A 25,882-nucleotide genomic window follows, 5' to 3' on the forward strand; every position below is an offset into this window, starting at 1 on the left:
GAGTGTCTGGGAGAGCCTGACTTCATCCTCATCATCACCTACCTTCATCATCTTTCATTGCTAGTGTTATTTACTGAAAGGTGCCAAAAACTGTATCAGAGATTAATGTTATCAAAGAAAGACGGGATGTCGGAATAAGTAAGAAAACAGGATAAAGGGCCCTCTAGTACGCCTTTTAATGGAGAAAATGTGATGAACTGTCCTCTACGGTGCCCCTCCAGTGGAGAAAGCATGAAGAAGTACCACAAAGTGCACTTTTAGCAGGGAAAACATGATGAAGTGCCCCATGGGAAGGAGCACAATCTGTAAATAATGAATAAAATGAGTTAACACAATAAAGAGATCAAATAAAACATTCACACACACACACACAAAAAAAGCTACAGGGCAATTAGGTTAATGGATGTTGAATAGCGGTTAGTTTTACAAGCAGGTAAATCTTAATGACGCCCTGATGAACGCTCAGGTCCAGAGGAAGCAGACAGCTGCTGCTCTCTGGAGGATGTGTGAGCAGTTTAATGTCTGTCTGAGTCAACGAGTTCAAACCGTTCGACGTGCGTTTAGTGGTTTTTACATCTCGTCGTCAGATTGACCTCTGCGCCTTTAAAGTGACGGGAAATGTTTTATTCTGACATCCATCACTGACACGTCCCAAAGAGCTGCTGTATAACAGGAGATGCGGCCTCTGCAAAGCTGTTTCTGAAGAGCATCTGCAGGGTGAGAAGACCGTTTTCAATATGTGGCATTTTGGCAAAAAGTGTTATTTCATCTTTAATGTAGCCGACTGGTTTTTATCACACCGGGGTTCTTCTGCCCCGAAAGGACAGAAATGGTGAAGTCTGGTGTGATTGTAACCTCTTCAAAGCTCATTCAGGCCACCACTGCTAATAATGTCTCCATCAGGTGGTGCTCACAGGTGGAGGGAGTAAACGTACGTGGTTCACAAGTGTCTGGATTATCCCTGGACTTCACACCTCATGTTGAAATGTGCACATGTCCTGAACTTGCACGCTGCAGACCAAAGTTTTAGTACAAATAAGTCATTATGCTGGTGTAAGCAGATCAGGTCATTAGGCTAAACCAGATTATAACACTCTAATATAGATTAAATTATCACGTGTGCATATTATATTGTTTCCCATCTGCTGCTGTAATGCTGCAAATTTCAATCGACATCACTCAGATTTTATTTTTTTTTTAAATTCACGAAAAACAAAGAGAAGAAACTTGGAAAAAAAAGTTAATTTACTCAAAATAAATGTTTATTGTTTGATTACTTTTGTCAAAATTCAGACTTTTTTCCCTTCACGTTTTGACTTTATTCTCAGAATTGTAATTTTAATTAATAAATTCAAACTTAATCTTTTTGTCATCTTAATTCTGTTTTTTTTATTGTTCTGAGCTCAGAGGACATAATGATAACAATGATGATGCCTTAAAACTGTTTTACTGTATAAACCTTTGAATATTGACTAATCAGGCATCCTAAAAGCACCTGTGAATTGAATTACTGGAAGAATCACCCGCTAATACAAACATATATGGACCATATTCACACTGATTTGAATGTGAATAAAAAATTAATCTGAAAGTAACTGAAGCAAAAGTCAAAGTGCTTCGTTCATGTGGTTTTTACAAAATACAGGTGTTAAAATTTCTCTCTGCACTGGATCTGCACCAGTACCACTTATGCAGAGAAACTGAGTTAATTCCAGCAAAACCGTGTTTGCAATTTGCAGCTGCGCCGACGTTTGTGCCTCCGCTGTTCTGCGTCTGCAGCAGCGCCTCCCTCACCTCCTCTGTCTGTTTTCCAGCATCCTGCTCCACTTCTCATGGAAAGCTGGTGCTAATCGAGGTCGAAGGAAAGCCTCTCCCTCTGTTCCCAGAAGACGCCTGGTTTCCCTGCAAGGTGGAAGTGAAGTCCCCTGAGGTAGATGTCTCCAGCTTCACCACCTTCATCCCTGCTGGATCGCTGCCGGCGAGGTTCACCTGTTCAGAGGAGGAACAGGTTTGTGGAACTATTAGACTGTAACACACGAGAGCAGGAGAGACTAAATCATGGAGTTCTTCTCAGCTCTCAGAACATTTGATGACAGCAGAGAGATGGAGCTGAAGGTGGAGCTGTGCTTTGTGCTCATATATAACAACAGTCCCTCCACAGAGAGCTCAGACACACACACAGAACATACAGTGGATTATATTGCACTCACGCCAATTCAAAACTGCTGTCCTCCATCTGTTCTGTGTTTCAGATGTGGGCGTTTATAAAGAGGGACCAGCTCACTGCATGAAAGCAGACAATCCTCATCCTCTGCCTCATGAGGTCCTTCACCAGCACTACCGTTTCCCTGCACTGCATCCGCTGGGTGAGGTCCTCACATCTGACTGGACACCAGCGTCCCAGAAGCCCAGACGATGTGAGTTTTGCTGTGCATCATGCTGTGGTCATGCTTTGAAACTGAAGGGACTCTCAGAAACAATGTTTTCTTCAGACATCAGGTACACGTCAGCACTGTAAACATGTAGAGTCAGTGGTGAATCCTGCTTTCTTTCCAGACTCCGTCCACCAACACTGGAGGGACGATGCTTTTTTGGCTACCAGTACCTTAATGGCGTCAACCCCAGTCTGATCCAACGCTGTGCAGCCCTGCACACGCACAGGTCTTCCTCGTCACTGATGACGTGCGGTTGGAGCTGCTTAATGGAAGAAATGCAGGTCAGGGTCAGGGTGAATGAATAAGCTGAGTTTGAACTGCTGAACCTTTGTGCGGACTGACAGTGAACAGCAGAGCTGCAGTGAAGTGAAAGCAAACGCACAATATGAAATATGACAGCACAGAAATCTGGGTTTAATCGTTAGTAACGCAGAAATGTTATATGTCAAAGAGTTATTGATTGACCCTGTTTGACTACAGGCTGAACGTCATCAAAGGGAAGAAGCAGCACTCGATGCCTCCTCTTGTCCCTCTGCACCAAACGCCTGATGATCAGCTGATGTTCAGGTGAGACTGACCTGCCAATTCAACCAATGGAGCTGAACATCCAGTATGGATTGAGTTTGAGTTTGAGTTCTTCTCCCGCAGCTGAAGCAGAAGCCAGACGACGACAATCCCATCTTTTTCCCCACTGATTCTCAGCACGACTGGTTGCTGGCCAAGGTTTTTGTGAGGAGTGCAGATTTCAGTGAGCATCAGCTCAACGTCCACCTGCTGCGCACTCATCTGCTGGCTGAAGTGTTTGCAGTGTCGCTGCTGCGCCACGTGGGGTATCATCCACAGGTAGTGCAGACACTGGCAGTGTAATAATGGAAAAATACCAGCTTAAACATGCGCTTTAATAACATTTTCTACACATTATGCAGATAACACATAAGTGATTGTGTTTTGGGTTAGCAAGAGAAAACAAGAGAGAAAAGAAATAATAATGCTCATTTCTGTCCCCTGTGTGAGGCTCAGCCAGTGCCAGAAAGTCTTCTCGGTGCCCAGGTGCCCAGAAGTGATGAGTTTTACATATTAAGGAAACACACGAGCGAACTGAGCCAAACTCTGTGGGCTGTTCTGAAATGTAGTCGGCAGCTCTGCAGGGACCGACTGCACTACCTTCACCAAATAATGTTCAGGAAGTCTGAACAAAATGGAAAGAAGAGGCAGAAACAATGGTTTAATTTTTAATAAGCAAAATAATGCTCTCACCTCAACCTCCAACGAGGAGGGGAACAACACGGCTCGTGTTTCAGTGTGTTTCAGGCTGATTGGCTGCAGCGGGGAGCGTCTCCAGCTCAACCTGTTTCACCATTTTCCTTCGTTATGTGTCCCTGAATGATGTCAGAGTAATCACACAAGAGCAAAAACAGCATGTCGTCTGTTCCTGAAAGGGCTGCAGTGTAGTGGACCAATGCCTGATAAGAATTTGTCTTAATGTTGTAGCTTAAAATTTGAGTTTTCTTAAAGGCCTGTGAAGGGAACGCTTGGTTTGCCAAGACTCTGACCTGCAGAGGTGGATTCTAGACATTCATTAACATGGATTCCTCTGCAGGCATGCAGGTGTGCTCAGTCCATTTGTTCATTTTTAACAGCAGGGACGATCCAATGGGAGCATGTGCACCTCCCAGAGGACGCTGTAGCAGGACGCCTTAACCAGACTGTGACAGTTCTAATTCTGCAGCTGCAGTTTATCCAGTCGTCTTCTTCTCTCCTTTCTACAACTGTTTTCTTGGAACATAATGAATAAATACTCCTTTAAGCTTTATGCAGGCAGATAAAGGATCAATGAGTCAGGCAGACCACTAAGCCCCTCTGCCCTGCATGCCCTGCTGGGGACAGACAGGGAGGATGGCAGGTTTGACATGAAGGATGCATTATGGACATTTCACTGATAAGGAGGATGCACCCCCCCCACCCCCCACCCCACCCTTGTCCCCCCCAAATCACCCACAAGGTGTGTGTAAAGACAAGCTGATGTTTTGCTATTCTGCATAATACACTCCCTCAAAGCCGTCCAACCCTGCCTGGCTGGTCCATTTTGTCTTCATGGTGATTTTGATTAGCTCAGGTAGCTGTCAGCTCTGGACAGGTGCATCGCTGTGATTGGACAGGATGTAAATGATAAAAAAAAATCTCATTATCCAGTTTCCTTTTGTTTCTTTCTGTGTGTGGAAGTCTTTTATTTTAAAGTGAGTTACGACGCATTTACTGTAAGTCACTTCATAAACAAGTCACAGATAATAGTGATAAACGCATAAACAATGTGATGTTTTTGATCTTTGTCATTGACTTATTCATTGATTGCAGTATGACTATGGCGGGTGGATGTCCAACACTGCAACGCCCTCCACCAACCACAATGGGGACAGCAAGCGAGGCCACGACGCTGCCTTCTGACTTTGTAAGTACCTGAGACCTCATGAAACGCTGCATCTATCACACTGTAGTTCGGTCTTAACACACTCAGAAGCGGAGTAAAAACATGACTTACTGTAATCTCTGTATCTCATCGTGCATATTAGTGGAATTACAGTTTTGCTGAGGCCTCATGTCAGAAACAAAAGGAACGTGATGATGCCGCCATGTCTCGTTCTCCATCTTGTTCACGCAATTTGTCAGTTCCCTCTTGGCCAGTACCCAGAGGAGCATGTAAGCTGATAAGGCCCTTTCAAGGAGAACTTGAATTTTATCAAAACCAGAAACAAGAGTCTGCCCCCCCCCCCCCCCCCCCCCCCCCCCCCACACACACACACACACACACACATACACATACACATACACACACACTGCACAGACTGCATTAGTGGAGAATAGTGCTGCTGTTTGAATATGACAGCGAGCGAAGGTTTGACCTCCTTCGTGACTGACGATGGACAGTTTGCTGATTAAGCATCTCTTTCCTCCCCACGGGGCTGTTGTACTCAGGAGGGAATCCTAATTAGCCTAATTAGTCTTTCAACTTTTCCACTGATGACTTTTCATATTGTCCTCACACTGTGATCAACCAGAGCTCATTGTAAACCTTCTCATGGCAACTTTGCCAGCGGGCGAACTTAATAGATTTCAAACATTTGTATGCAAAACGCACGACTGTGACGTAACGTGAAGCTTTGCACAAACACAGTTCTGCTAGCAGGGAGCACATTTAACAATCCAGGCATTTCAGCAGCAGCTCTGCTAGCTCGAATAGAATAGATAAAATCTTAAACTATCCCTCGCGTAACTGAGTTGGCCTATAACTGATCAATCTTGTACATTTTTCTTTTTCTGGTGTATTATTTTCTACGGCTCTATCAGTGTTGATAAGATTCTGATGTTACATCAAGCATTTATCTTCTTACGCCTGCACTCACATGCAGGTTTTCTGATAATGAAACCAGATTCTCGTGGATGATCGATCACTGGCAACTTTAAGGTCGTGCAGCTGGCTTTCATAATGTTGTGAAAAGAACAGTCTGGGAGGTGGAAAACATAAAAAATATAAAACTCTGTGGTGTGCTTTAGAAAATATTCAGCAACAATGGAAAAATGTGCAATTTGTGTTATACTGATGAAAAGCTGAAACACACTTGTGTGATTTATTAATTTGCGTTGAGCTGTCAAATATGAAATCATGTAAGAAAACAGGTGACATCTTCATTCTGCAGTGAGTTTGCATGAATAATAAATATATTTCCATTAGGAAATGTTTGCGGGGCTGCTTAGTTGTCATTGTGCTGCTGGTTTGCTGCATTTTGTGTACTGTGTGGTGTTTTGACAGTTAAGAATCAGACATTGTTATCAGGCTCACAGGCGACCTTTACCGTCGACACAAGGGCCTGGTGCTTTACTTCTCTACCAACTGTTCCACTGCTGCAGTCGAGTCTTTGGGTTTCTGCCCTCAGCTTGAGGCCGTCCTAATATCCGGAACCCTCAGCGTCTCACATCCAGTCGCTTCCACAGCGACCTCGGCCAATGAGAAGCCTGAATCCTGCAGCGCTGACTCCAGTCCGGAGGGCTCGTCTAACAAGTCCCTCAAATCCGTCTCCTTCACCCTCCAACTTTATCCCCAATTTATTTCTGCATTCCCTCACCGAGTGGTCATCTGCTCTGACAGCGTCTCTGTTGAGTCAGCTTTGCCAGCCTAATCTCTGAGACCTCTCAGATTACTGATAGCTCAGACAAAGACCTCTGTTAGATCAGAGCGCCGCTCTGTGAAATCCACTGGGAGCTTTTAGTGCGAGGTGCAGATCTTTTGTCAGACAGCAGCATTGTTAGGTCCGAAAAGTATTTATTCTCAGACACTTGTGGCGGATTAATCTGTTGATTATTTCCTCGATTCATCAGTTTCTTTGCTGATGAACCCTAACCCTAACCCCTAGCCCCTAACCCTAGCCCCTAACCCTAACCCCTAACCCCTAACCCTAACCCCTAACCCCTAACCCTAACCCTGACCCTGACCCTAACCCTGACCCCTAACCCTAACCCCTAACCCTAACCCCTAACCCTGCCCAAAGACTGGCTGGGCTGCTCTTGAATAGCAGTAACAGAAAGACAGACGATCAGCAAATTGGCATCCAACAGACAGGAATGAAAGGTTCATTGGTGTTCAATGTCCTTCACACCTCTATGAGAGGTAACGCAGAGCACTTTGATAATTAAATCGTATTCCAATGGTAATACAGTCAGTCAGTTTAATAAAGCTCCATTCTTCAGCTCATCTGACGAATTGAGGGTCAAAGGTCACGCTTGCCTGTCCTCGTTTGCCGTCTTCTCATGCATGCTGAAGGACATCGCTGCTGTTTAGCTCTGTGAGCGTTCCCCCGCCTTACCTTCATCGTTTATCTTGTCTTTTGACGTTCATTCAAGTCCCATTAGCGCTGATAGAGTTCTTGTTTGAACGGATCAAGCATAAGAGAGGCTTATTCATCGCGCTCAGCCAGCGGCCTCATGCTTTATTCTGACTGAAAAGGTGCCTGATATTTCCTCCTCTCATTATGTTCCCCGCCGCTTTCTGCGTGTGAGTGTTTGTGAGAAAACGCAGAGAAAATGCTCGACTTTTCTTCTCCTTCCTTCAAGAGACAGCTGGGAAATGACGGAGAGGAAAACACACACGGAGGCAAACACAGGTTTGTGTTGGCTGTCGGCTCTGCCCTCTGGATTCCTCTCACTGCTGTGCTTTATCTCAATAAAAGGGCTGTTTGCTCGGCCCGTCTGTTCGAAATAAGCTGCCCCGAGGGAAAAGGCAGATTTTTGTAATGGTGTTTCATCACAGGTCAGTGACAGGACTTTGGAGGATCTAATATCGAAAGCGCCGACTTTATTTGAGCAAACAGAAATTTGATTCATTTTGTGTGCTTGCTGTGCGTGAGACTTATGGAGAGAAAGTGTGAGACAGCGAGATTTCCTGTTGGCCAGCAGCGTAATTCACACTCCAAAAGTTCACCAAAGCTGAACCTGTGAGAACTTCATGCCGGTTTAATTCGCTGCAGTGAGCACATGATTTCAACATTTCCTCTCATGTGATGATAACCTGAAATAAGGAAACTGAAGGTGCTTTAAGAGCTCATGCTGCATCACGGCCACCTGCCATAGAAAACGTTAAGAGACAGGGACAGTGTTTATGTCAAAGTAATCAATTTGCCTCCGTTAGCTCAGGGTCAAGACTTAATTGGTGATATAGTGTGAAGGACGCTCCAGTTTATAACGCTGGTCAAATTAATGAGTGTTTCATCGTTCAGGTTCTTCACAGACCTCTGGCTCTCAGACGCACAGACGCTCCATGGCCACGGTGTCAACAAAGGATGCATCTTTGAATGTCTGAGAAATGTGAAACATTCAGTCGAAGCTCGCCTCCTCTCTTTCACCTGCAGACTCCATCATCAGGCTGCTCCTGTCATCTGCACAGAACATTTTCTTTCCTGCTTTATGTGCGGTGAAACTTACGGTGCTCTTCGTGGCATCTTTCACATTTAATTTCCCACAAAATAATTCAGCATCTTCAAATTGATTCAGAAGACCTGATCCTTTAATCTTTCTATTTGCATGAAATTTAACAAGGCGCTGCGCTGCGCACCCCGTCCTGAATAAAGATTGTTTTTAGGACTTGTCAATCTCTAATGCTGAAATCATAAATTATTCCTGATTCATTAAAGAAATCTTGAATCCCGAAGTTGACTAATATTTTAACATCAAATTGTGCCAAATGAAGCAGAGTGGCCTGCAAAGAGTAAAGAAACTGAATTCCCTTGTTGGATAATTGGATTTTTGTTATGAAAGCAGTATCATATAAATGAAGCACAGTCATTTCACAGCACTGACATAAATTAGAGAAATATTGTAATTTGACATTTTGATCATTTTCTGAAGCCCCAGCATGTGGAAAAAAGAGCTGGGCTCCAGTATATTGAACATATCTTTTCAGCTTTCACTCACAGGAACAAGATGCTCGTGTTTGTTCCTCATTGAAATAATATTGAGTGCAACCTTAAAGCAAACATGATGAATGCATTTCTTACGTCCACAGACATTTACCGAGGGTCTTTTGTTATTATGAAACCTGCATTAACGCTGTAAAATCAGAGACTGCAGTGATGGAGGAGAAAAAAATGCTCAAGTAAAACCCTGCACTGAAAATATTACTGAAGTAAAAGTATGAGAAAAGAAAGAAAGAAAGAAAAATGGCCCCTGTGACTGTTACACGAATACATTTTGTATAATTTGATTATTATTAATGCATTGATCTTACCTGCATTTGCCAGTGGTGGAATGTAACTAAGCACATTTACTCAAGTACTGCACTTAAATACAGATTTGAGGTACTTGCTTTACTTTACTTAATACTTCTGCTCCACCACATCTCAGATTACTCCACTGCATCTGACAGCTTTAGTTACTAGTTAACTTCCTGTCCAGTGGAAAACTCGTATCTCCAGATGCATTGAGTGTTTGTGCTGAGCTGAAGGATGAGGAGTTCCTTCATGTCCTGAGAAAATTCTCCTCCTCCTTCAGCTCAATGGAGTCTTTAAAAATCCTCTTGGATCAGCTGAAAATGCATCGTCATAAAGCTGAAAACAGCCTGTTTTTCTGAGCTCATACATGTAAGACTGTTTGGAGATACGTGGTTCTCACAGGACGGCTGCGCTGCAAACATATGATGATCTTCTAGAATATCATGCATCGTTGTAGATTAAAGCAGCCGACAGGATATAAAGTAGTTCAATGAGCTCAAGCTGAAACATCTACAGCAGTAAAAACACCTGAATGCAGCAGGAACATTGATCCACAAACAGCAGATAGAAACACTTTACTGCACACTGAGTACTTTTGATATTTTAAGTACATTTTTTCTGATAATACTTGAATGCAGGACTTGTATTTACGGTGTAGTATTTTCTCAGTGTGGTATTAGTACTTTTACTAAAGTAACGGTTCTGAGGACTCCACCACTGGTATTTGCTTGAGGTGGAGCTAATTTTTAACTATTTCCTCCATTAATCAATTGATTGATTGATTGAAAGTGACACCTTCACGGTGCTTTATTTTGTCTAATCAATAGTACAAAGCTCAAAGCTTTTGCATGAAAAATGACTTAAATGATTTCTGTCTAGCAAATAATTGATTAATCTGCTAACTGTTTCAGCTGTATTTGTTTAAACTGTTGGGTAGTTTGATTGATAATGAAACATATTTCATTGGCTCTTCACATGGTTTGCATGCAAAATCTAAACCTGTAAAATAATGGCAGTGAAGGAAAAATTACAATATTTACCTCTGAAATGTAGCGTACGTAGAAAGTACCTTGAAAACACTCAATGCAACCACCCTAATGCAAACAAATGGGGCCTGCTCATCCAAACTCAGCTCACCAGCGCCTCTAGTGGTCAGAAACTCAACAGGACGCCTTTAAAAGTAAGTTACACCTCAGCTTCTCTTCGACACTGCGCTGCTGTGAGTGAACGGGACGAAAACAAAACATATCAGTCAAACGTAGTTTATTTACATACTGGTCTGGATGAATCTGAATTTGGTGAATGCATCCACGGACACAGAAAACCTTAAAACTCCAGCCGATGCCCTTCATTATCACAGCATACAATATGCAACTATGTGCTTTGCAAGTTACAGAAAGCTCATTATACCATAACACATGAACACACACACACTTTGTGCACTTTAACACGGCCTCGCACTGCACAAGGTTTCCATCCGTATACGTGTTCTGCCATTTAACGCTGAAATCCAATTAATACTCATGTATGAAATCACATGACGTATAAACCACACAACAAACGGGACTGTAGATCTTTAGAGTATGTACACACAATTACATTTACAATAATACAATTTGTGAAAGCCTAAAAAGTTGTCGGCATCGTCGTTATAACAAACTGCACTTAATATAACAAAGCACGTACTGTATAATAGAAAGTAACTGCTGATTTGCAAGTGTCAGAAATCATACGCTGATCCTGTTTGACACATTTCAAGTATCTGAAAAACACGAGTGTTTAAACAGCTTTCGGAGGCTTCAATAAAAGATCGGGGTAGAAAAGGTGCTAAATTTTTAAACCCTCTCCTACCGAACAGATCTTTGAAATACCGAGACAACAAAAGAAAAGCTGCGTGCGTTTCAGTCAAAACTGCAGGAGAATACTCTGATCGGAGCAGCTCTGAACTGACTCTCCGCTTGGTTTTGTACTTTGGGTCTTTATCAGATTCGTCAAATAATCTGGACTTGAAAGAAAATATGACCAATACAATCGGTCTTTTTTTTTTAATCTCTAACCCTCAGAGAAAGGTATACCATCTCTGGTATTCTGCTGATCAAAACAATCACAAAAAGCACCTCTGGCCACATGTTTTAACATCAAGCAAATAAAAAGTAATGGCTTGTGGTTAAAGGATCAAAGCAAGGTAAAAGCAGACTCTTGAGTGAGGGAGCGCTCTTCTCTCCGGGAAGAGATGAAGTGAATGTGGGCCTCTGAGCGGTGTGGCTGGAGGGCTGCCAGGGCTGTGTTAGGTGGAGGACATTTCCATGGTAAGTAGGTACATGCAGGTTTCAGAGTAACAAGGTGACGGAGTGAGAGGGAGGCGGAGAGGAGGGGAGGGGAGAGGAGAGGACGAGGGGTGCTGCCGGGAGCCGCCCATGACATTCGATTCAGTCTTTTTATTCATGGACGCTGGAGAAATGGAAACCCAATGTTCTGCAGACGCTCAATTTTTCGGATATTGTTCGCAGGATGGCTGGGAGGAGCGGCGGGAGGGTGGGGGATCAGTGAGAGCCCAGGCAGAGTGAGGGGTTGTCACAACAGAGTCACTTCTCCTTGAGATGATCCTCCCTCTTGCTTTCTTTCCGCCTCTCTCCGCGCTGTCAGTCAGAGTCTCCTCAGATTGTGCTCCTCCGTGCAGGAGCCTTTCCTCAGGGTGATGTCGTCCACGGCCATCTCGCCGCTCCGGCCTCGCCCGCGCTCCCCCTTCAGGATCACCTGGTGAACAGCAGCACACTGAGGATCAATGACTGACTGAGGCGAACGTCGGTCTCACGTTCACACAGATCTCCTCTTTTGAAATGCAGACTCTGATTTATTTTTTATAAACAGGAACACAAACATTTCTCCTCTCTGTCACAGATATCTGCAGAAATGATCATTTAAAATTCACGCTGTGAGAGAGAACGTCTTCAACACGTCTGATGCTGTACTTACACTCTCCAGGCCTGTGCCCCATAGCGTGATCTGGGTGTGCCTCCAGCCGTTCCCACCTGTCCGGCCCCACACCGCTGGACTGTACTGCTTCCCCTTCTTCACGAACACCTGCAGCATGCCCACATGGTGGCCCGCCAGCTTGTGCCGGAAAGACAGGCACAGATTGCCGTCGTTCCAGGGCGGGGTGAGGGGGAGGACCAGCCGGGCCCCCCGCCCCGTCCTTTTGTTGCCTACCTCGGGAATGGTGAGGTACCGCCCACCTGAGGAGGCAAGTGACGGACAGCTCGGTCAGGTCATTTCATTTGTCAGAATAGGAAACACTGAATTAGGTTGCACTTGTTCTCTCATCCTAACATGTATTATTGTATCCTGGAAAATGATTTTAGAATAAAAAAAATTAATAAATATAAATGTGATTTGACACTTTTGGTGTTATTTATAATTTATACTCTTTATACTTTATACTTATGTGCATGATCTGTGCATATTAATATGCGTCATGGACTGTAAATCTTTGGAAATTGGTTTGTCGACTTAAACTGCTGACCTAAACTAATTTAAAGCAAAATGAGTTGACGTCGACTAAACGGAAAAGAAATGATACCATTTCTAATTTATTCAAGAGGATCAGTTCACCGAACAAAGGACAACATCACATTTTCTCACTTTGCCATGAAGCCATTCAGAGTTTTGTATTTTATTTTTGATGGTTTTTGGATATCTATTCGCTGCCTCTCCAGCACAAAGTGGCAAACAGGACTCTCGGTCAGGGTTTCTGCAGCTTTGAAAAATATCTTTTCATAAACTGAGCGGAGACTCGGCTTTCCAGAAACAACATCCCGGTTTACTTCAGAATCAGTCGTCATGTTGACAGCGAGGTCTGCGGCTTGTGCTGAGTCACTGGAGTTTTGTTCCCTGGAAGCTGTAATGCTTGAAATTCATCCATTCACCTCATTATCTTTGAGCTCCAAGCGGCCTGGCCAGGCATAGGAGGAAATATGTCACCCTGTAACATCTAGCTCTGTCTGTCTGTCTGTCTGTCTGTCTGTCTGTCTGTCTGTCTGTCTGTCTGTCTGTCTGTCTGTCTGTCTGTCTGTCTGTCTGTCTGTCTGTCTGTCTGTCTGTCATGCATTAGTTAGTGATAGCAGAGCTCTACACTTTAAACATTTAAAGTCAAAAGTGCTGCTGGATAATACGTGGCCGTCGATGCATTTTGCTTATCGAGCAGATCTGTGCAGGGCTGCTGTTAACCACGGGGGGTGCGATATGAAACTGTAGGCCTCAGAAGCTCTCTGCATAAGTCATGAACCCCCTCCAAATCTGTGCCAATCCTCTCATGAGTGTTTGCCAGCAGCTGTCTATCAACAGAAATATACAGGTGGACACTATTCAAACCTTCTGATTAAATATATTCACGACTGACACGTCGCCTCTCAAATGGATTTACTCTTCGTCAGGCTTTGCTTATGATTTACTGTAAACGATTTTGGGAAATTGAAAGTCTGGCCGAAAATCTTTCTCTTCTCTAAAGAGCGAGCCCAGACTTGGCTGAAACGAGGCTGAGTCTGATTGTCTGGAAACACACTAGTAACTGCAAAACTAAGCCAGCTGGCAGGAGCAGCCAGATGTAGTTAGTGTCGCTTAAACTGTGCCAGTGAGCCACACTGTTTAGTCTTCACACCCGGACGGCTGAGCCCACTTTTTCTCCTCGTCTGAACCTCAAGAAAAACAGTGCCGTGTTCCTGCTTAATGCGAGCTGCAGGTATCGCTGACGGGTCGCGTAATCCACTCTCCATTTGCATCACTTTGTAGAGCAAAGCGCAAATCTGCAGAAAAGACAAACCACTTCCCTCAAGTCATTTTCATCTTGACCTGTAATTGCAGAACAAAGTGGAGCCGCTCAGATCGTCTGAGTCTGCGCTTGTTTGCATGTATGCCAGTGAGGGAGCGCAGCTTCTCTCAAGGAAATTAACTATTTTCCTTAACAGAGTGTGAAGAAATGACCCCTGCCCTTCAATTACCTGAGGGATCGGGTGTCGTCTCCCAGTGCAGGTCTCCGTCTTTGTCCCTGATCCAACCGCAAAGACCGTCGTCAAAGGAGCAGCTCAGATACCCCGACTCTGAGGAGGATAAAACACACTTTTCAGAGAAGTGGAAAACGCACACATGAGCAAAAAAGGCTTCAGTCTGGTCTCTGTAATACTTCACAGCTGCCCTGCTGTGCGCCTCCAACGTTACCGGGAGCAGCAGGACTGCTGCAGCACCTTCTGATGAGCACGATGATACAACCAAAGTGTAAACATTTGCTGTAATTTCCGAAGAGAGGCGGTGCAGTGAGGAAGAATCAAGTGGAAAAGGAGCTGCGTAAGTGGCATTCATCTAAAAAAATCACAAATATTTGCACGAGTTGCTGGAATTGCTGTCACATCACATCAGTGTGCGTATGAGTGAGTCTGCACATACAGCCTTTTGTATGAATCCCCTACATCATAATAAAACAGATTATAGTTACAACAGAGCCATAATATTCAGTGACTGATGCTTTCTTTCCCACAGATGATGCCAAGACAATAACATTGAGAAAATGCAGGCAAAACGGTCGAGGTATCATCCATGCATTGCCGTACAAATTGGCTGCAAGATAAGAACAGCATCCATCATTTTGTCACTGAAATAGGATTCCTGCAAAGCACTTCTCCAGTCATCTTCAGAGCCAATGAAAATGCCTTCTCTCAGGAAATGATGCACTGTGAACCAAAATAAACACGTAACTAAATCATTAGGCAGTTTAATCTGCATGCCTTTGACATCAATAAATCACATGGAGCCAATAGGGCAGACAAACCGCTGCCTCTTCACAGGAACTGTTCTTATCGTGGTGTGGGGACTCTACGTTGGGCTTAAGAGCAGAGCGCTGACGACCCTCCAAAAGATCAATTAATCATCCGAGCAGTCAAGCAATCAAGAAAGCCGAATGTGAAAAGTGGAAAAGTCTGGTGGTAGGTTCTGGGGTGGGAGCCATTATTTAAAAGCTTAGAGCCAGATGTCATGTGTCACCTCCTGGTGAAAGGCCTATCAAAACACATCTGCTCTTCATAACGTCCTCGCCTCCGCAGCACCACAGCAGGAGCTGATTGTCAGTTTCATTTCGCCCGTGGCGAATGCGGCTCGTCCGTCATCATCTGGTGTGTGTCGTGTTTACCTGGGTCGTCCTTGGCTTCGTCTGCCGTGTTGCCGAGCTCGACGTCAAAGTCGAAGCCGAGGATGGTGTTACGGTCGTGATTCCGAGGGACTGAGGAGAGAGAGGTGAGAGACGCAGGTTTAGATTAAGGATTAGCAGCGGTGCTGTATTTGCTCACCGGCATCCCGGCTACGGCGCGGCTTTGTTTCATTCCTCTACAAGGACTCTACAAGGGTGAATCAATGTCATGGTTTAGTGCTTGCATTTCCAGAGCTGAGCACATTCAACAACACGGCGCCGACGGCCGCTGAGAGCAGAGAACACCTGAGAAAACCTGCAGGAAAACCAGAAGTCAAATGTGAATCGTAATGAGGGAAAGGGCGATGGTTCATCTGATGCAACGTCTGGGCAAATGTTGCTGCCTCACAACCTGGGGCTACAGTACATATGCACACACACACACACACACACACACACACACACACACACACACACACACACACACACACACACACACACACACACACACACACACACACACAGCCCTGAAATAGCCTCCTTCCTTCTCTAATGGGGTCACACTGCCCGAAATACTATAAGCCAAGCTGTCTTATTAAAGGTCAACTGACAAGTGAAGCACAGAAAGTTGTTTCTTTTACTTTTGCAGTGACGAGCAGCCAAAGATGCTTCGGCCCTCTCAATCTATTACAACGACCTCAATTAAAAAATGTCTTTTCGAGGAGATTCCTCACGAAGAAAAGTATGAAAATGCAAAATACATCTTCATCTTGATGTCTTGCATGTGCAAATGAGTGAGGGGGGTCGAGGGCCGAGGGTCTGGTATGCCGTACAGACGAGTGATACTGGCCCATATAAATAAAACTGATTTGACAGGACAAGCCAGTGGAATTTAAGGAGGCAAACTATCAATAAAGCTATTCCCAGCATGCCAGGCAGATTCTTGCTCCTATGCCACGAATGTGCTGTAACCTCGGTTTGAACCGCCACTCCCCCCCCCCCGAGAGTCCTGAGAGTCCTGAGAGGCTCAGAGGGCCCGTCCCCGCGCTGGGTCGCAACCACCTGGCAGACCGCGATGCGGTCTGACAGTCGGAGGAATCCGAGAGCGGGGAGGTCACGCTCACACCGGGCTCTCCAGCAATCCCGGGCATCCCGCTCTCTCTGCATGTGTCTGTGTTTGTGTGTCTGTGCTTTTAAGGAACGAGGCCCCCCTCGGGCCCTGGGGTCCGGTGGTGGAGCAGTTAAATGAAGATATACGAAGAATGCAGCGGTGATCTGAAACATTTTGTAATTCCTCAAACACACTGTGTTGGATTTGTCTCCTCTGCTGCTCTTTGATTTGCTGCAGTGCTCTGTACGTATGTCAAGATATGAAGACACAAAGTTTCATTTGTGCTGCTCGAACATCGAACCACGTGTCTTCACAAACGATGTCCCGGCTGCTCGGTGTGACCCACAGACCTCACCGTCAGAGCACAAAGTGGTTCAGAAGACAAACTGCTTCACTTCTTCTAAATGTGCTCCTTCGATGCTTTGAGCAACGCAAAGTTCCACTCACCTCCATTTCAAGGTTGTCTGACGACCTCGATACCTTAAACCGTAACTCAAAGCACGAGAACTAGGTGATATTCACATGCTGCCTAATCTTTGCTTTAAACGGACTCAATATGTGTTTTTCTTAAAGTTCAACGTTTGAGCTTCATTGCGCAGGACGACACTAGAGGGCTGCTTTCACACCTGCACCGTTTTAATGATTAGTTAGACATCACAAATATTCTGGAGGCCAATCCTGGTCCAGCATTCAGCTCACAATGAACGGACTTTACAGTGCAGGAGGAGACATCTTGTGTCCAGCAGTGAAACTTCTGGAATGAAATATATTCATATATTCATAGATTCTGTTTTTTAATGATTGAGAAGGAGTAGATGTCATTTAAAGGATTTAATAATTGAACTTTTTGTGGAAAAACCACATCACACACGCATTATCATTCAAAGGGGAGTACTTTACATACATCTTAAAAGTTGTCTGGAGGGGATCTTTAATGTAAATGGTTTTTTAATGCAACAGAGAGGATGTTGAAAGGCTTTTTATCAGCCTCAGAGGAGCATGTACTCCGTTAAAGAGAAATATATTTTTACATTTTGGGAAATGTGCCCATTCCAATTTGATGAGAAGATTGACACCACTCTCATGTTTAAGACGAGAAGCAGGAAGAAACAGCCTGCCTGCCTCCCTGCAAAGTTAAAAAAAACTACCAGCACCTCTGAAGCTCACTAATTAGCACCACGTCTTAAATCCGTAGACGAGCAGAAGTCTAAAAACGACACTTTGTAGTTGTACCCGCTGTTATATGCAGTAACTATTACTTGGCTGGAAGTAGTGACTTCCTGGAGTTCTCTCATCACCAGTTTGCCAGGAAACAGCAGAGACGCTGCACAGACGTGATGGACAGAAGGACAAGCTGCCGTCTGCCAAGAGATAGTTCCAGCAAAAACTACAATAAACTGTCGTCTTTAATTTCTCTTTCTGCAAAGTTTAAATGTGTGATGCTAATTATTGAGCTTCAGATCTGCTGGGAGGCGTATTTTTGACCTTTGGGGAGAGCTAGTTGCTCTGCTTCGTTATGCTAAGCTTTATGCTAAGCTAAGCTACTCCAAGCTCCAGATTCACAGACATGATTCTGACTGTAGACGGAGAGGAAACTACAAAGCTCTGGAAACAGTCGACGCCTGCGCCTGAGGCACAGCTGAGGTGTTCTTCACGCCACGAGGCTCTTCTTCAAATGACTCCTACGTCTGTCTAATTATGTGAATAATCGCAGCACATCGTTTCTCCTCCTCCATCTCTTATCTCACTCAAACCATCTTCAGGAAGCTCTGATTTCTAGAACCGCTCTGCCGGGGGGTGAACTATTAGATTGATGTCTCCCTCAAGCAGTGCAGACAGGTGTTAATGTAATCATCTCGTCCCTCTTTCCTTTTTCTAATTATGTGATGCCATCTGCCAAGGTGAGCACCATCCTGTACTTTGCTGTTGCATCTCGCCAGACATTTCTATGTCAAAGGAGCTTCATGTTAGGTTTGGTAAACACTGATTTCTGTGTCTGCCAGCGAGCATGGCAACAAAAAATGAGTCGGGAGACACAAAATCTGTGTTAAATGTTCACTGCAATTTACACCGGTGGTGCTTCTGGACTAAGCGTCCAATAAAAGTCTGAGCTTCGGCTGCCTTTTCCACATGGCTGCATATCACAACATGCTTGGTGGATGCAGGGAGAACTTGGAGGATACAAAAAGTGAAATTTGAGCAATGCAAAAAAAAATCAGAGTATCAGCAAATCCCACGAAAGTGTGTGATTGTACTGAAAATGATCCAAACTTTACTGAAAGAAGAACCTTTAACTGCACTCGTGAATTAAAACATTAAAGGTCAGTTCAATAAAATAACTTACTTTATGTGGGACACAGACCTGCAGACTGTTTCGGTTTCATGTGTCGGGTTTTGAATTAAACTCTGAAACATCTGTCTCTACCCCAGAACCAGTGAAGTGAGTGGAGTGTTGTTGTCACCCACTTTAACATGGTGACTCATTGATGTTTTCGGTTTTTGGAGGTTTATGGCAAACAGGATCTATTCCTCTATCAGGCTTTCCATGCAGGGACACGTTGGAGGGATGTTTTCCTGGGATTTGTACTTAGTAAAAGTGCGGAGCAGCAGACAAATCATCTACTAAGTCAAGTCACTCGGTGCAGCGATGATCCCATTAAGAGACAACTGACCATAATGAAAAGGTGCATGCATGTAACATAGCAGCAGATGATCGCAGTCATTACCCGACTGTCCTCTGAACTATTTGGAATTCACTTATTATTTGGTTTTGACGGAGAACCTCTAACCAAAACGAAGACTGATGATGCGTTTTGAATGTAATTGGTGTCAAAGATACAAGTTTGGCAGAGAGCGCCGGGTGACATGTGGACAAACAGTCTGGCAGAGCTGCAGTTTGTGTTCGTTAACTAAAGCCAAAAAGATAATTGCCTTGAGAGGGAAATAGTCTTTAACACTGGAATTACTGAGACTGATTTGACATCTTGTAAAAATGGCCCTTATTTTGTCACATATAGCTTGATTTGCATTTTTTGCATTATTTCTCACCTTGAATTCCACCTGTAAGCATTGCTGCATCTGATTTCAATTATTGTTATCCATTTACATTGAAAGCATTTCTCGTTGAGTTAGAAATCCTGCATGCGGTCATTCAGCTGGCAGATGAACTGTGCACACACAGGAACCGACTGCCAGCTGCTCAGATCAGTTACATGCACATATTCATGTGTTTGAATACAAAATGAATATGATAATACACATAATCTGTCAGGTAAACATCACGCCTGATTCCCCAGAATGTGACATGTTTCATAATAAACACAGTGTTTCAGGATTCAGACCAAGAAATATGCAAATCTGCTCCAGTTTGGTTGGTGGAAACCTGTCGGGAGCTGGTGAAGATGATATCTGTGACCCAAAAGTAAACAAAAGGTTCAGCTCACCATCAAGCATCAAAACACAGAGAACAGAAGCTGCTAACGTAACATGTTGTTGCAGGTCTATATTTGTCCTGTGAAAGTGTCTCACTATTTGGTTTTACTCCCCCCAAATTCCCTGTTTTTTGGGTTCGATCTCATTGATTCCACAGCGGCTGTTAGCCAAAGTTAGCATCTAGCTACCGAACATTTAGCAGCTAAAGAGACTTTTTTCCCTCAGGAGCTGGTAGTGACCAAAACAGAGCAAAAACAGATTAAATATGAGACTTATTGTTGTCAGGTGGTCAGAAACATGACTCTAAATAAATGTTAATGTTGCTCAGTATCACCTGGACATGTCAACAGGCAACTGTATGCTAACAGGTTAGCTGTAACATGAGGTGATAATATGTCAATGCTTGTGTTTACATTGACGCGCTGCCCCCATGTGGCCATAAAATAAATCAACGCAGGTTCAAAGGTTTTCTTACATTATTAATGTTTGCAGAAATAAAAAATAAAAATAAAATAAAAATAATGAAGGATTTCTTTCTTACTGTGGACGTCCCCTCTCTGTTTGGTGACCTCCTTCTGGATGCTGTTGTCTACTGGCGTGACTGGAGGGGGCGGTGGGGGGAGTCTGGTGGGAGCTGCTGGTTTTGGTGGGACGTAGGGTTTGCGTGTGGGTGCTGGCGGCTTCCTGGTTGGGACTGCGGGCTTCCAGGTGGGAACTGCCGGCTTGCGTGGAGGAGGGGTGACCCTCCTCGGAGGCTGCGGCGCTTTGGTGGATGTTGTGGTTGTTGTAGTCATGGCAGCGGTTGTTGTTTTGGGAATAATGGGGAAGATTCTCCTTTGAGTCACTGGCGGACGGATGGTGGTGGTCCTCTTCTGATCCATGTCTGGGATGCGGTTGTGATGATTTGGAGGCAGCTTGCCCGGTCTCGGGGGGTCAATAACCACCTTAGGAATAGCTGAAATAATAAGAGAATGCAGACGGAGCGCAGAAATATGAGCACTTAAGAGTTAATGAGGCAGAGAATTACAGACTAACTGCGATGATTAGCCTGACTTTTGCAGAGGAGGCCTTTCCTCCGTCCGCTGAGACTTCTCCTGATATCTATTAACTAAATGTTAGCATCCTAAAACAAATTGGGTGTCTCAAATCTCAGTGAAGCAAAAGCTTTAACTTGCAAGAGAGGCCCATAAAATCTGCACACTCCGAGTTCAAAATCATTCATTTCGGCTCTTTTTAAAACAATTCTGGACATATTTTCCTCAGCGGGGGTGTTGAAAGAGAGAGAGAGGGGGCTGCTTTGTGGTGACATGACGTGGCTTCACAAACCCTCAAAGAGGGTGAATTTCCTCTTTGGTGGAATCAGTACTGCTTTCTGAGGACGGCTTTTTATCAGTCAGTGCGCTCGGCCTGATCAGTGATTCTCGGCGTGTCCATCGCCGGCGGCCTCGCGGCACCAGGCTAAAGCCTCTGTGTGTGTGTGTGTGTGTGTGTGCGCGTGTGTGTGTGTGTGTGTGCGGAATGATCTCGGCACTCAAACGAGGCTGCTTGCGCCCCGGAGATCACCCTCGCTCTGCTGATGTCATGAAAGTTACACCTCCCTTCCCTTTGTTCCCCCCACACATTCTTCTCGGAGATCGGGGGGGCGGGTGTGCTGCGTTGGAGGGGCTTCATGAGTGAGGAATGAGAGCGGACAAAGGCAAGCGGTTTGAACTCTGTTATTGGCTTCTCAGGTTGCAGGAAACTTTGATATGTGACACACAAATAGGATATTGCAACCGGACTCCCAGAGCGGCCGTGGCTCTCAGCCCTGGTAGGCAGGTGACAGGGTGAAGTATCTGCAGGAGGCGACGCCAGAAGGCATCATCTCTGCTTTATGGACTGTCACACCAGTTGTGTCTGTTACTGTAGATGATTAAATAACTGTGGAGAATAAATGACTTCTTGTCCACTGAGCGGCTGTAAAAACTGCGGACGCACAGATTAATGAGCTGTGTGTCAGCAAGCAAAACTACTGGGAAAAGAAATATTTCAGATATGATGAGGACTCCTTTTTCGGCTGATTAAACTGGCCAGATGTCAAAAAAGGAGTCGAGGCTCACTCTGGACACATGTGATAAGGGAGCAGGGTGGTTTCAGTAATGACTGACAGCCTCACAAAGAAAGGAATTTCAGTCCAGACTCTGCACTTGCACGGCGGTTCCTCCCTCTCTCTCGCTTTCCTACCTTTAAAAAAAAAAAATTGAGGCCCCGCTCCTCTGTGCAAAAGTGAGCATCGGGGCCGGGGTTTTGTTCTCGGCTCTTACGTTTGCAGTCGTGGCCCATCCCCCTGTAGCCGTCTCTGCATTTGCACTTATACGAGCCCGGCGTGTTGTAGCAGGTGGCGAAGCCGCTGCAGTGGCTCTGACCTAAAGAGCACTCATCCACATCTGAAAGATAATGGAAACATAACAACGCTGAGCTCCTGAGTGCAAGTGTAAAAAGCTTCAGACATAACAGTTGAATATCAAAGGCTAATTGCTTCACATCCACTTCAATGATGGCTCAAAGTTCACGTCAAATGAACTGTCGGAGAACGCATTAAGGCGAATAACGGCGATCCCTCCACGAATGCCAGAGCAAAACCATTCAGAGGTCTTTGAAGCGTTTTAGAGGCACAAGCTGCCGAATATTTGTTCTAAGAAATGAATTTGTGCATAAATAAAGATTAGAGATGACGTATTTTCCAGATGCTGCTAAGGAAACCAAGTGGATTCATGTCCCAAACCGATGAAAAGCTTTGGATGGCAGGTATTCATCACTGAAGCTTAAGTTTAACAACGTGAACCAGAAACAGCAGTCTGGATCAGTTTGGTTGGATGACGGTTCATTAAACCTTAAATATTCTTTTCAAGTGAAGTGATTTCAGTTGCTCCTTTATTATATATTTTCTATTTGAAGTACATTTCCAGCGTCCTCATTTGAACGTGATGCCATACTTCACTATATTAAACTGCAGATACTTCAGGATCAGTTTCTTCAAAGGTGGTTCACACCAACGCTGGAAATGAGAAAACACAGCGGTGGCTATGTGTAAAAATACTCCATTACAAGTAAAAGTTCTGCATTAAATTTTTAGAATTCAGTGAAAATTTATTACTGAATTATTCATTCCAGTGTGTTACATTATTGTATACATGATGATTCATTAATGTATGATAATTTCATACGCTCATTGTATGTTTAGTGCGCCTCTGAAAGCAGAGAAGTGGAAGTACAAAGAACCATGAAATGAAAAGCACAATCTGAGCGTTTCCTCGCTGAGCTGCAGCAAAGGGACGTAAGAAAAAGAGGGAATTTTGTGCTAAAAGACTGTAACTGTGGAAGATAAGCAGTGGGTTCGTCTGTGTTTAACAGATAAACTGGAACATACGAGGACAGTGGGGCTTTTACACTGAAGGTGCATTAAGGAAGGATCTCATCGTGGCCGGTATGAACACGACGGATGATTACAGCAAGCAAAGACTTTAAAGACAGACTCCTAAAATCATGATCTTTTAATGTATGTGTCTGCTGTCATCCCTCAGTGTCTGACCTGCATCACTGAACATGATTTGGCCATAAGTCAAAACATCTGCGACCTTCCTGTTTTCTCTGTAAAAGCCTCACAGCGCAGACGTACCAATGCATTGGTACTTCCCATTGATGTATTGCAGGTCGAAGCCTTCGTGGCACTTGCAGATGTAGCTCCCAAAGGTGTTGATGCATTTCCTGAACCTGGGACAAACCGCTATTCCCGCCGCGCACTCGTCCACATCTGCAAGAGAAGTAAAGATCCGTCATAACAGGAGGAAAATATTCAGATTAAAACATAAAGTATTCATTCAGGGTTCACCAGAAATTGTTTTTTAGAGCTGCTCACATACAGTATGCATTCCTAATAAGAAGGCAATGAAAAACCTCAAGGTTAAAGGTAACTTAATCCAAAACTAAACAAACATTTCTGCTCACACCAGAAGACTTTCTCACCTTCCTCCATTAGTATTCATTTATGAACAAAGCGCATTATGTATTCTGTTCAGCGAGCAGAAGGCAATGCACACTACCTTGTTTCATTATTTAAAGACCTATTCTAAGTGTCTCTGTTGATCACCTTTGCAGGCATGTGGCCATTAATATTTAGACAGAGAGGCTCAAAGCATTTGCCTTAAAATCATTAATTTATTGGCAGCATAATGCAGCTGAGGCTCCGTGGTGCTGCAGGGACTGTTGTTGAAAAGGACCTTAAAAACACAAACACCTGGAAAACAAGCGAGTGAGTGAAGAGGGCAGAGCTCGCTCATCCCTGAACCACCACTGCTGCGGCTTTCTACTGCAACACGCTTAATCCCAAACTGCAGTTTTAACAGCTGGCTGAATTATTAAATCCTAAATCAGTCAATCTCACAATCAACGCCTGTTTTTATGAATGTTTACTTTGAGGGCAGCTCTGACATTTCTTTCAAAGCAGCAAATCTGTAAGCAGCAGATTTAATCCCATAGTCACACGTACATATATATCAGCCAATAGCAAGATCAGAGACTGTGTTTTAACTGACAACATGTCTGATACACTAATAATTTCTATGAGGGGCGGCGCTGAAATATGACAGAAACAATGCAGAAACAATGCAAGACGTCAATACACTTTGCCATTAATCAGAGGGCTGTGTGGCAGTTCTGTCACAGTGCACAAACAAGTCAATACTTCCTTGTAGTGGATTATCAGACATCTCTCTTTAGGGATTTCTGGTCTAATCCATTTTTAGTGCAGGTGCACAGTTCCAGTGTTAGACTGAATCTAACATCAAAACATAAATCCAATTAACCGAAAGTTATTTAGCTACACATCGGGGCCCGAATTTCTCAAAGTGCTTAAAGTTAAAGATAAAAGGGGAAAAACAATCGAAGCTCTCTGTTAAATCCTGCTGCAGTGCAGAAGCAGAGGTGAGCAGACGCCTTCTGAGACACATCGGCCACGAGGGATAACACGTTAGCTGGCGCCTCACGTACATTTACATTTATCTGGGGTGCAAATAACACAGATGAAGCTCTCGCTGATTTTGTTTGCAGTCTCTTCAACCTCACGCATCGTTCTGGTACTAATTTGTCTCTTTTTAGGATTTATTTGATTCAACTCATCAAGCAGCAGCAGAATTTCTTTCCTGCTTGGTTTTCTTCTTATTATTATTTAATCCCAAATCATATATCCCCATTTATGCATTCTGAAAACATTAAATGCATGTTAACGTCACACTGGAGCTATTTCACCCAAATAAAACAATCTTTTAAACAACAAACGTGCAGAAAAGTGAGTAACTTGCGAAGCGAATGTGAGGCCTGCACTGTAATATGACCTTTACACTGTGAGCAGCTTGATGAAGAGTCTCCCTCTTCACACTCAGCAGAGCACTTTCTGACCCCTGAGCTCCATCTTTGAAGGATTTTTTAAGCATAATTCCTGGACGTTTGACAAACGTGGGCCCAAGGCACTTTTAAAGATGCAACAGAAATGTGCCGACACGTTGGATTTCACAGCATCGTCGTGAAAACGCTGCATCGAAGCAAACTCTGCTCTGAGGTTCTGGTTACTGGAAGCAATCACCTCCATAAATATGATTAGAAACCCGCCGTAAAATTGTCCATAAAACCTCCAGAGGGATCCGGAAATGTTTCACTAAACTGTCGAAACACCTGTGGCAGAAAACCTCCCCTTCCCCTCCTTCATGATTGATGTCTGTCCTGTTTCAGAGATCCGCCCCCCCATTAGCCAGCCGCAGTTAAGTGGGACTTTAAGGCAGCGTGGAACGGTCCGGTCTGGAACAGCCTGTATTTAAAGCCAGCACAGGTTAACTGCCTCAGCTCGCCCCTTCATCTGCTAGTTACCCATCTGAGGAGCTGTGTCACGTACTGAAAGGAGGGGAGGCAGGGGGGAGGGCTGTGGGGGGCTGGGCCT

General features: G+C 44.3%; 1 protein-coding gene across 2 annotated transcripts in view; it reads right to left on the reverse strand.

The window, feature by feature from the left end:
• Positions 1–10,439: 10,439 nt before the first annotated feature.
• npnta (nephronectin a) overlaps positions 10,440–25,882 on the reverse strand; it is a 45,958-nt gene continuing 30,515 nt past the window's right edge. For both annotated transcript variants that reach the window (XM_070977400.1, XM_070977410.1), the window contains 7 exons: positions 23,570–23,704; positions 22,215–22,337; positions 20,453–20,866; positions 15,372–15,461; positions 14,191–14,289; positions 12,170–12,429; positions 10,440–11,950 (listed from right to left, as the gene is read on the reverse strand). In XM_070977400.1, coding sequence (XP_070833501.1) covers positions 11,840–11,950; positions 12,170–12,429; positions 14,191–14,289; positions 15,372–15,461; positions 20,453–20,866; positions 22,215–22,337; positions 23,570–23,704 — 1,232 coding nt within the window. In that variant the 3' untranslated portion in view covers positions 10,440–11,839. The remainder of the gene's footprint in view (positions 11,951–12,169; positions 12,430–14,190; positions 14,290–15,371; positions 15,462–20,452; positions 20,867–22,214; positions 22,338–23,569; positions 23,705–25,882) is intronic.

This window comes from Chaetodon trifascialis, chromosome 2, assembly GCF_039877785.1.
Source record: "Chaetodon trifascialis isolate fChaTrf1 chromosome 2, fChaTrf1.hap1, whole genome shotgun sequence".
NCBI classification, from domain to species: domain Eukaryota; kingdom Metazoa; phylum Chordata; class Actinopteri; order Chaetodontiformes; family Chaetodontidae; genus Chaetodon; species Chaetodon trifascialis.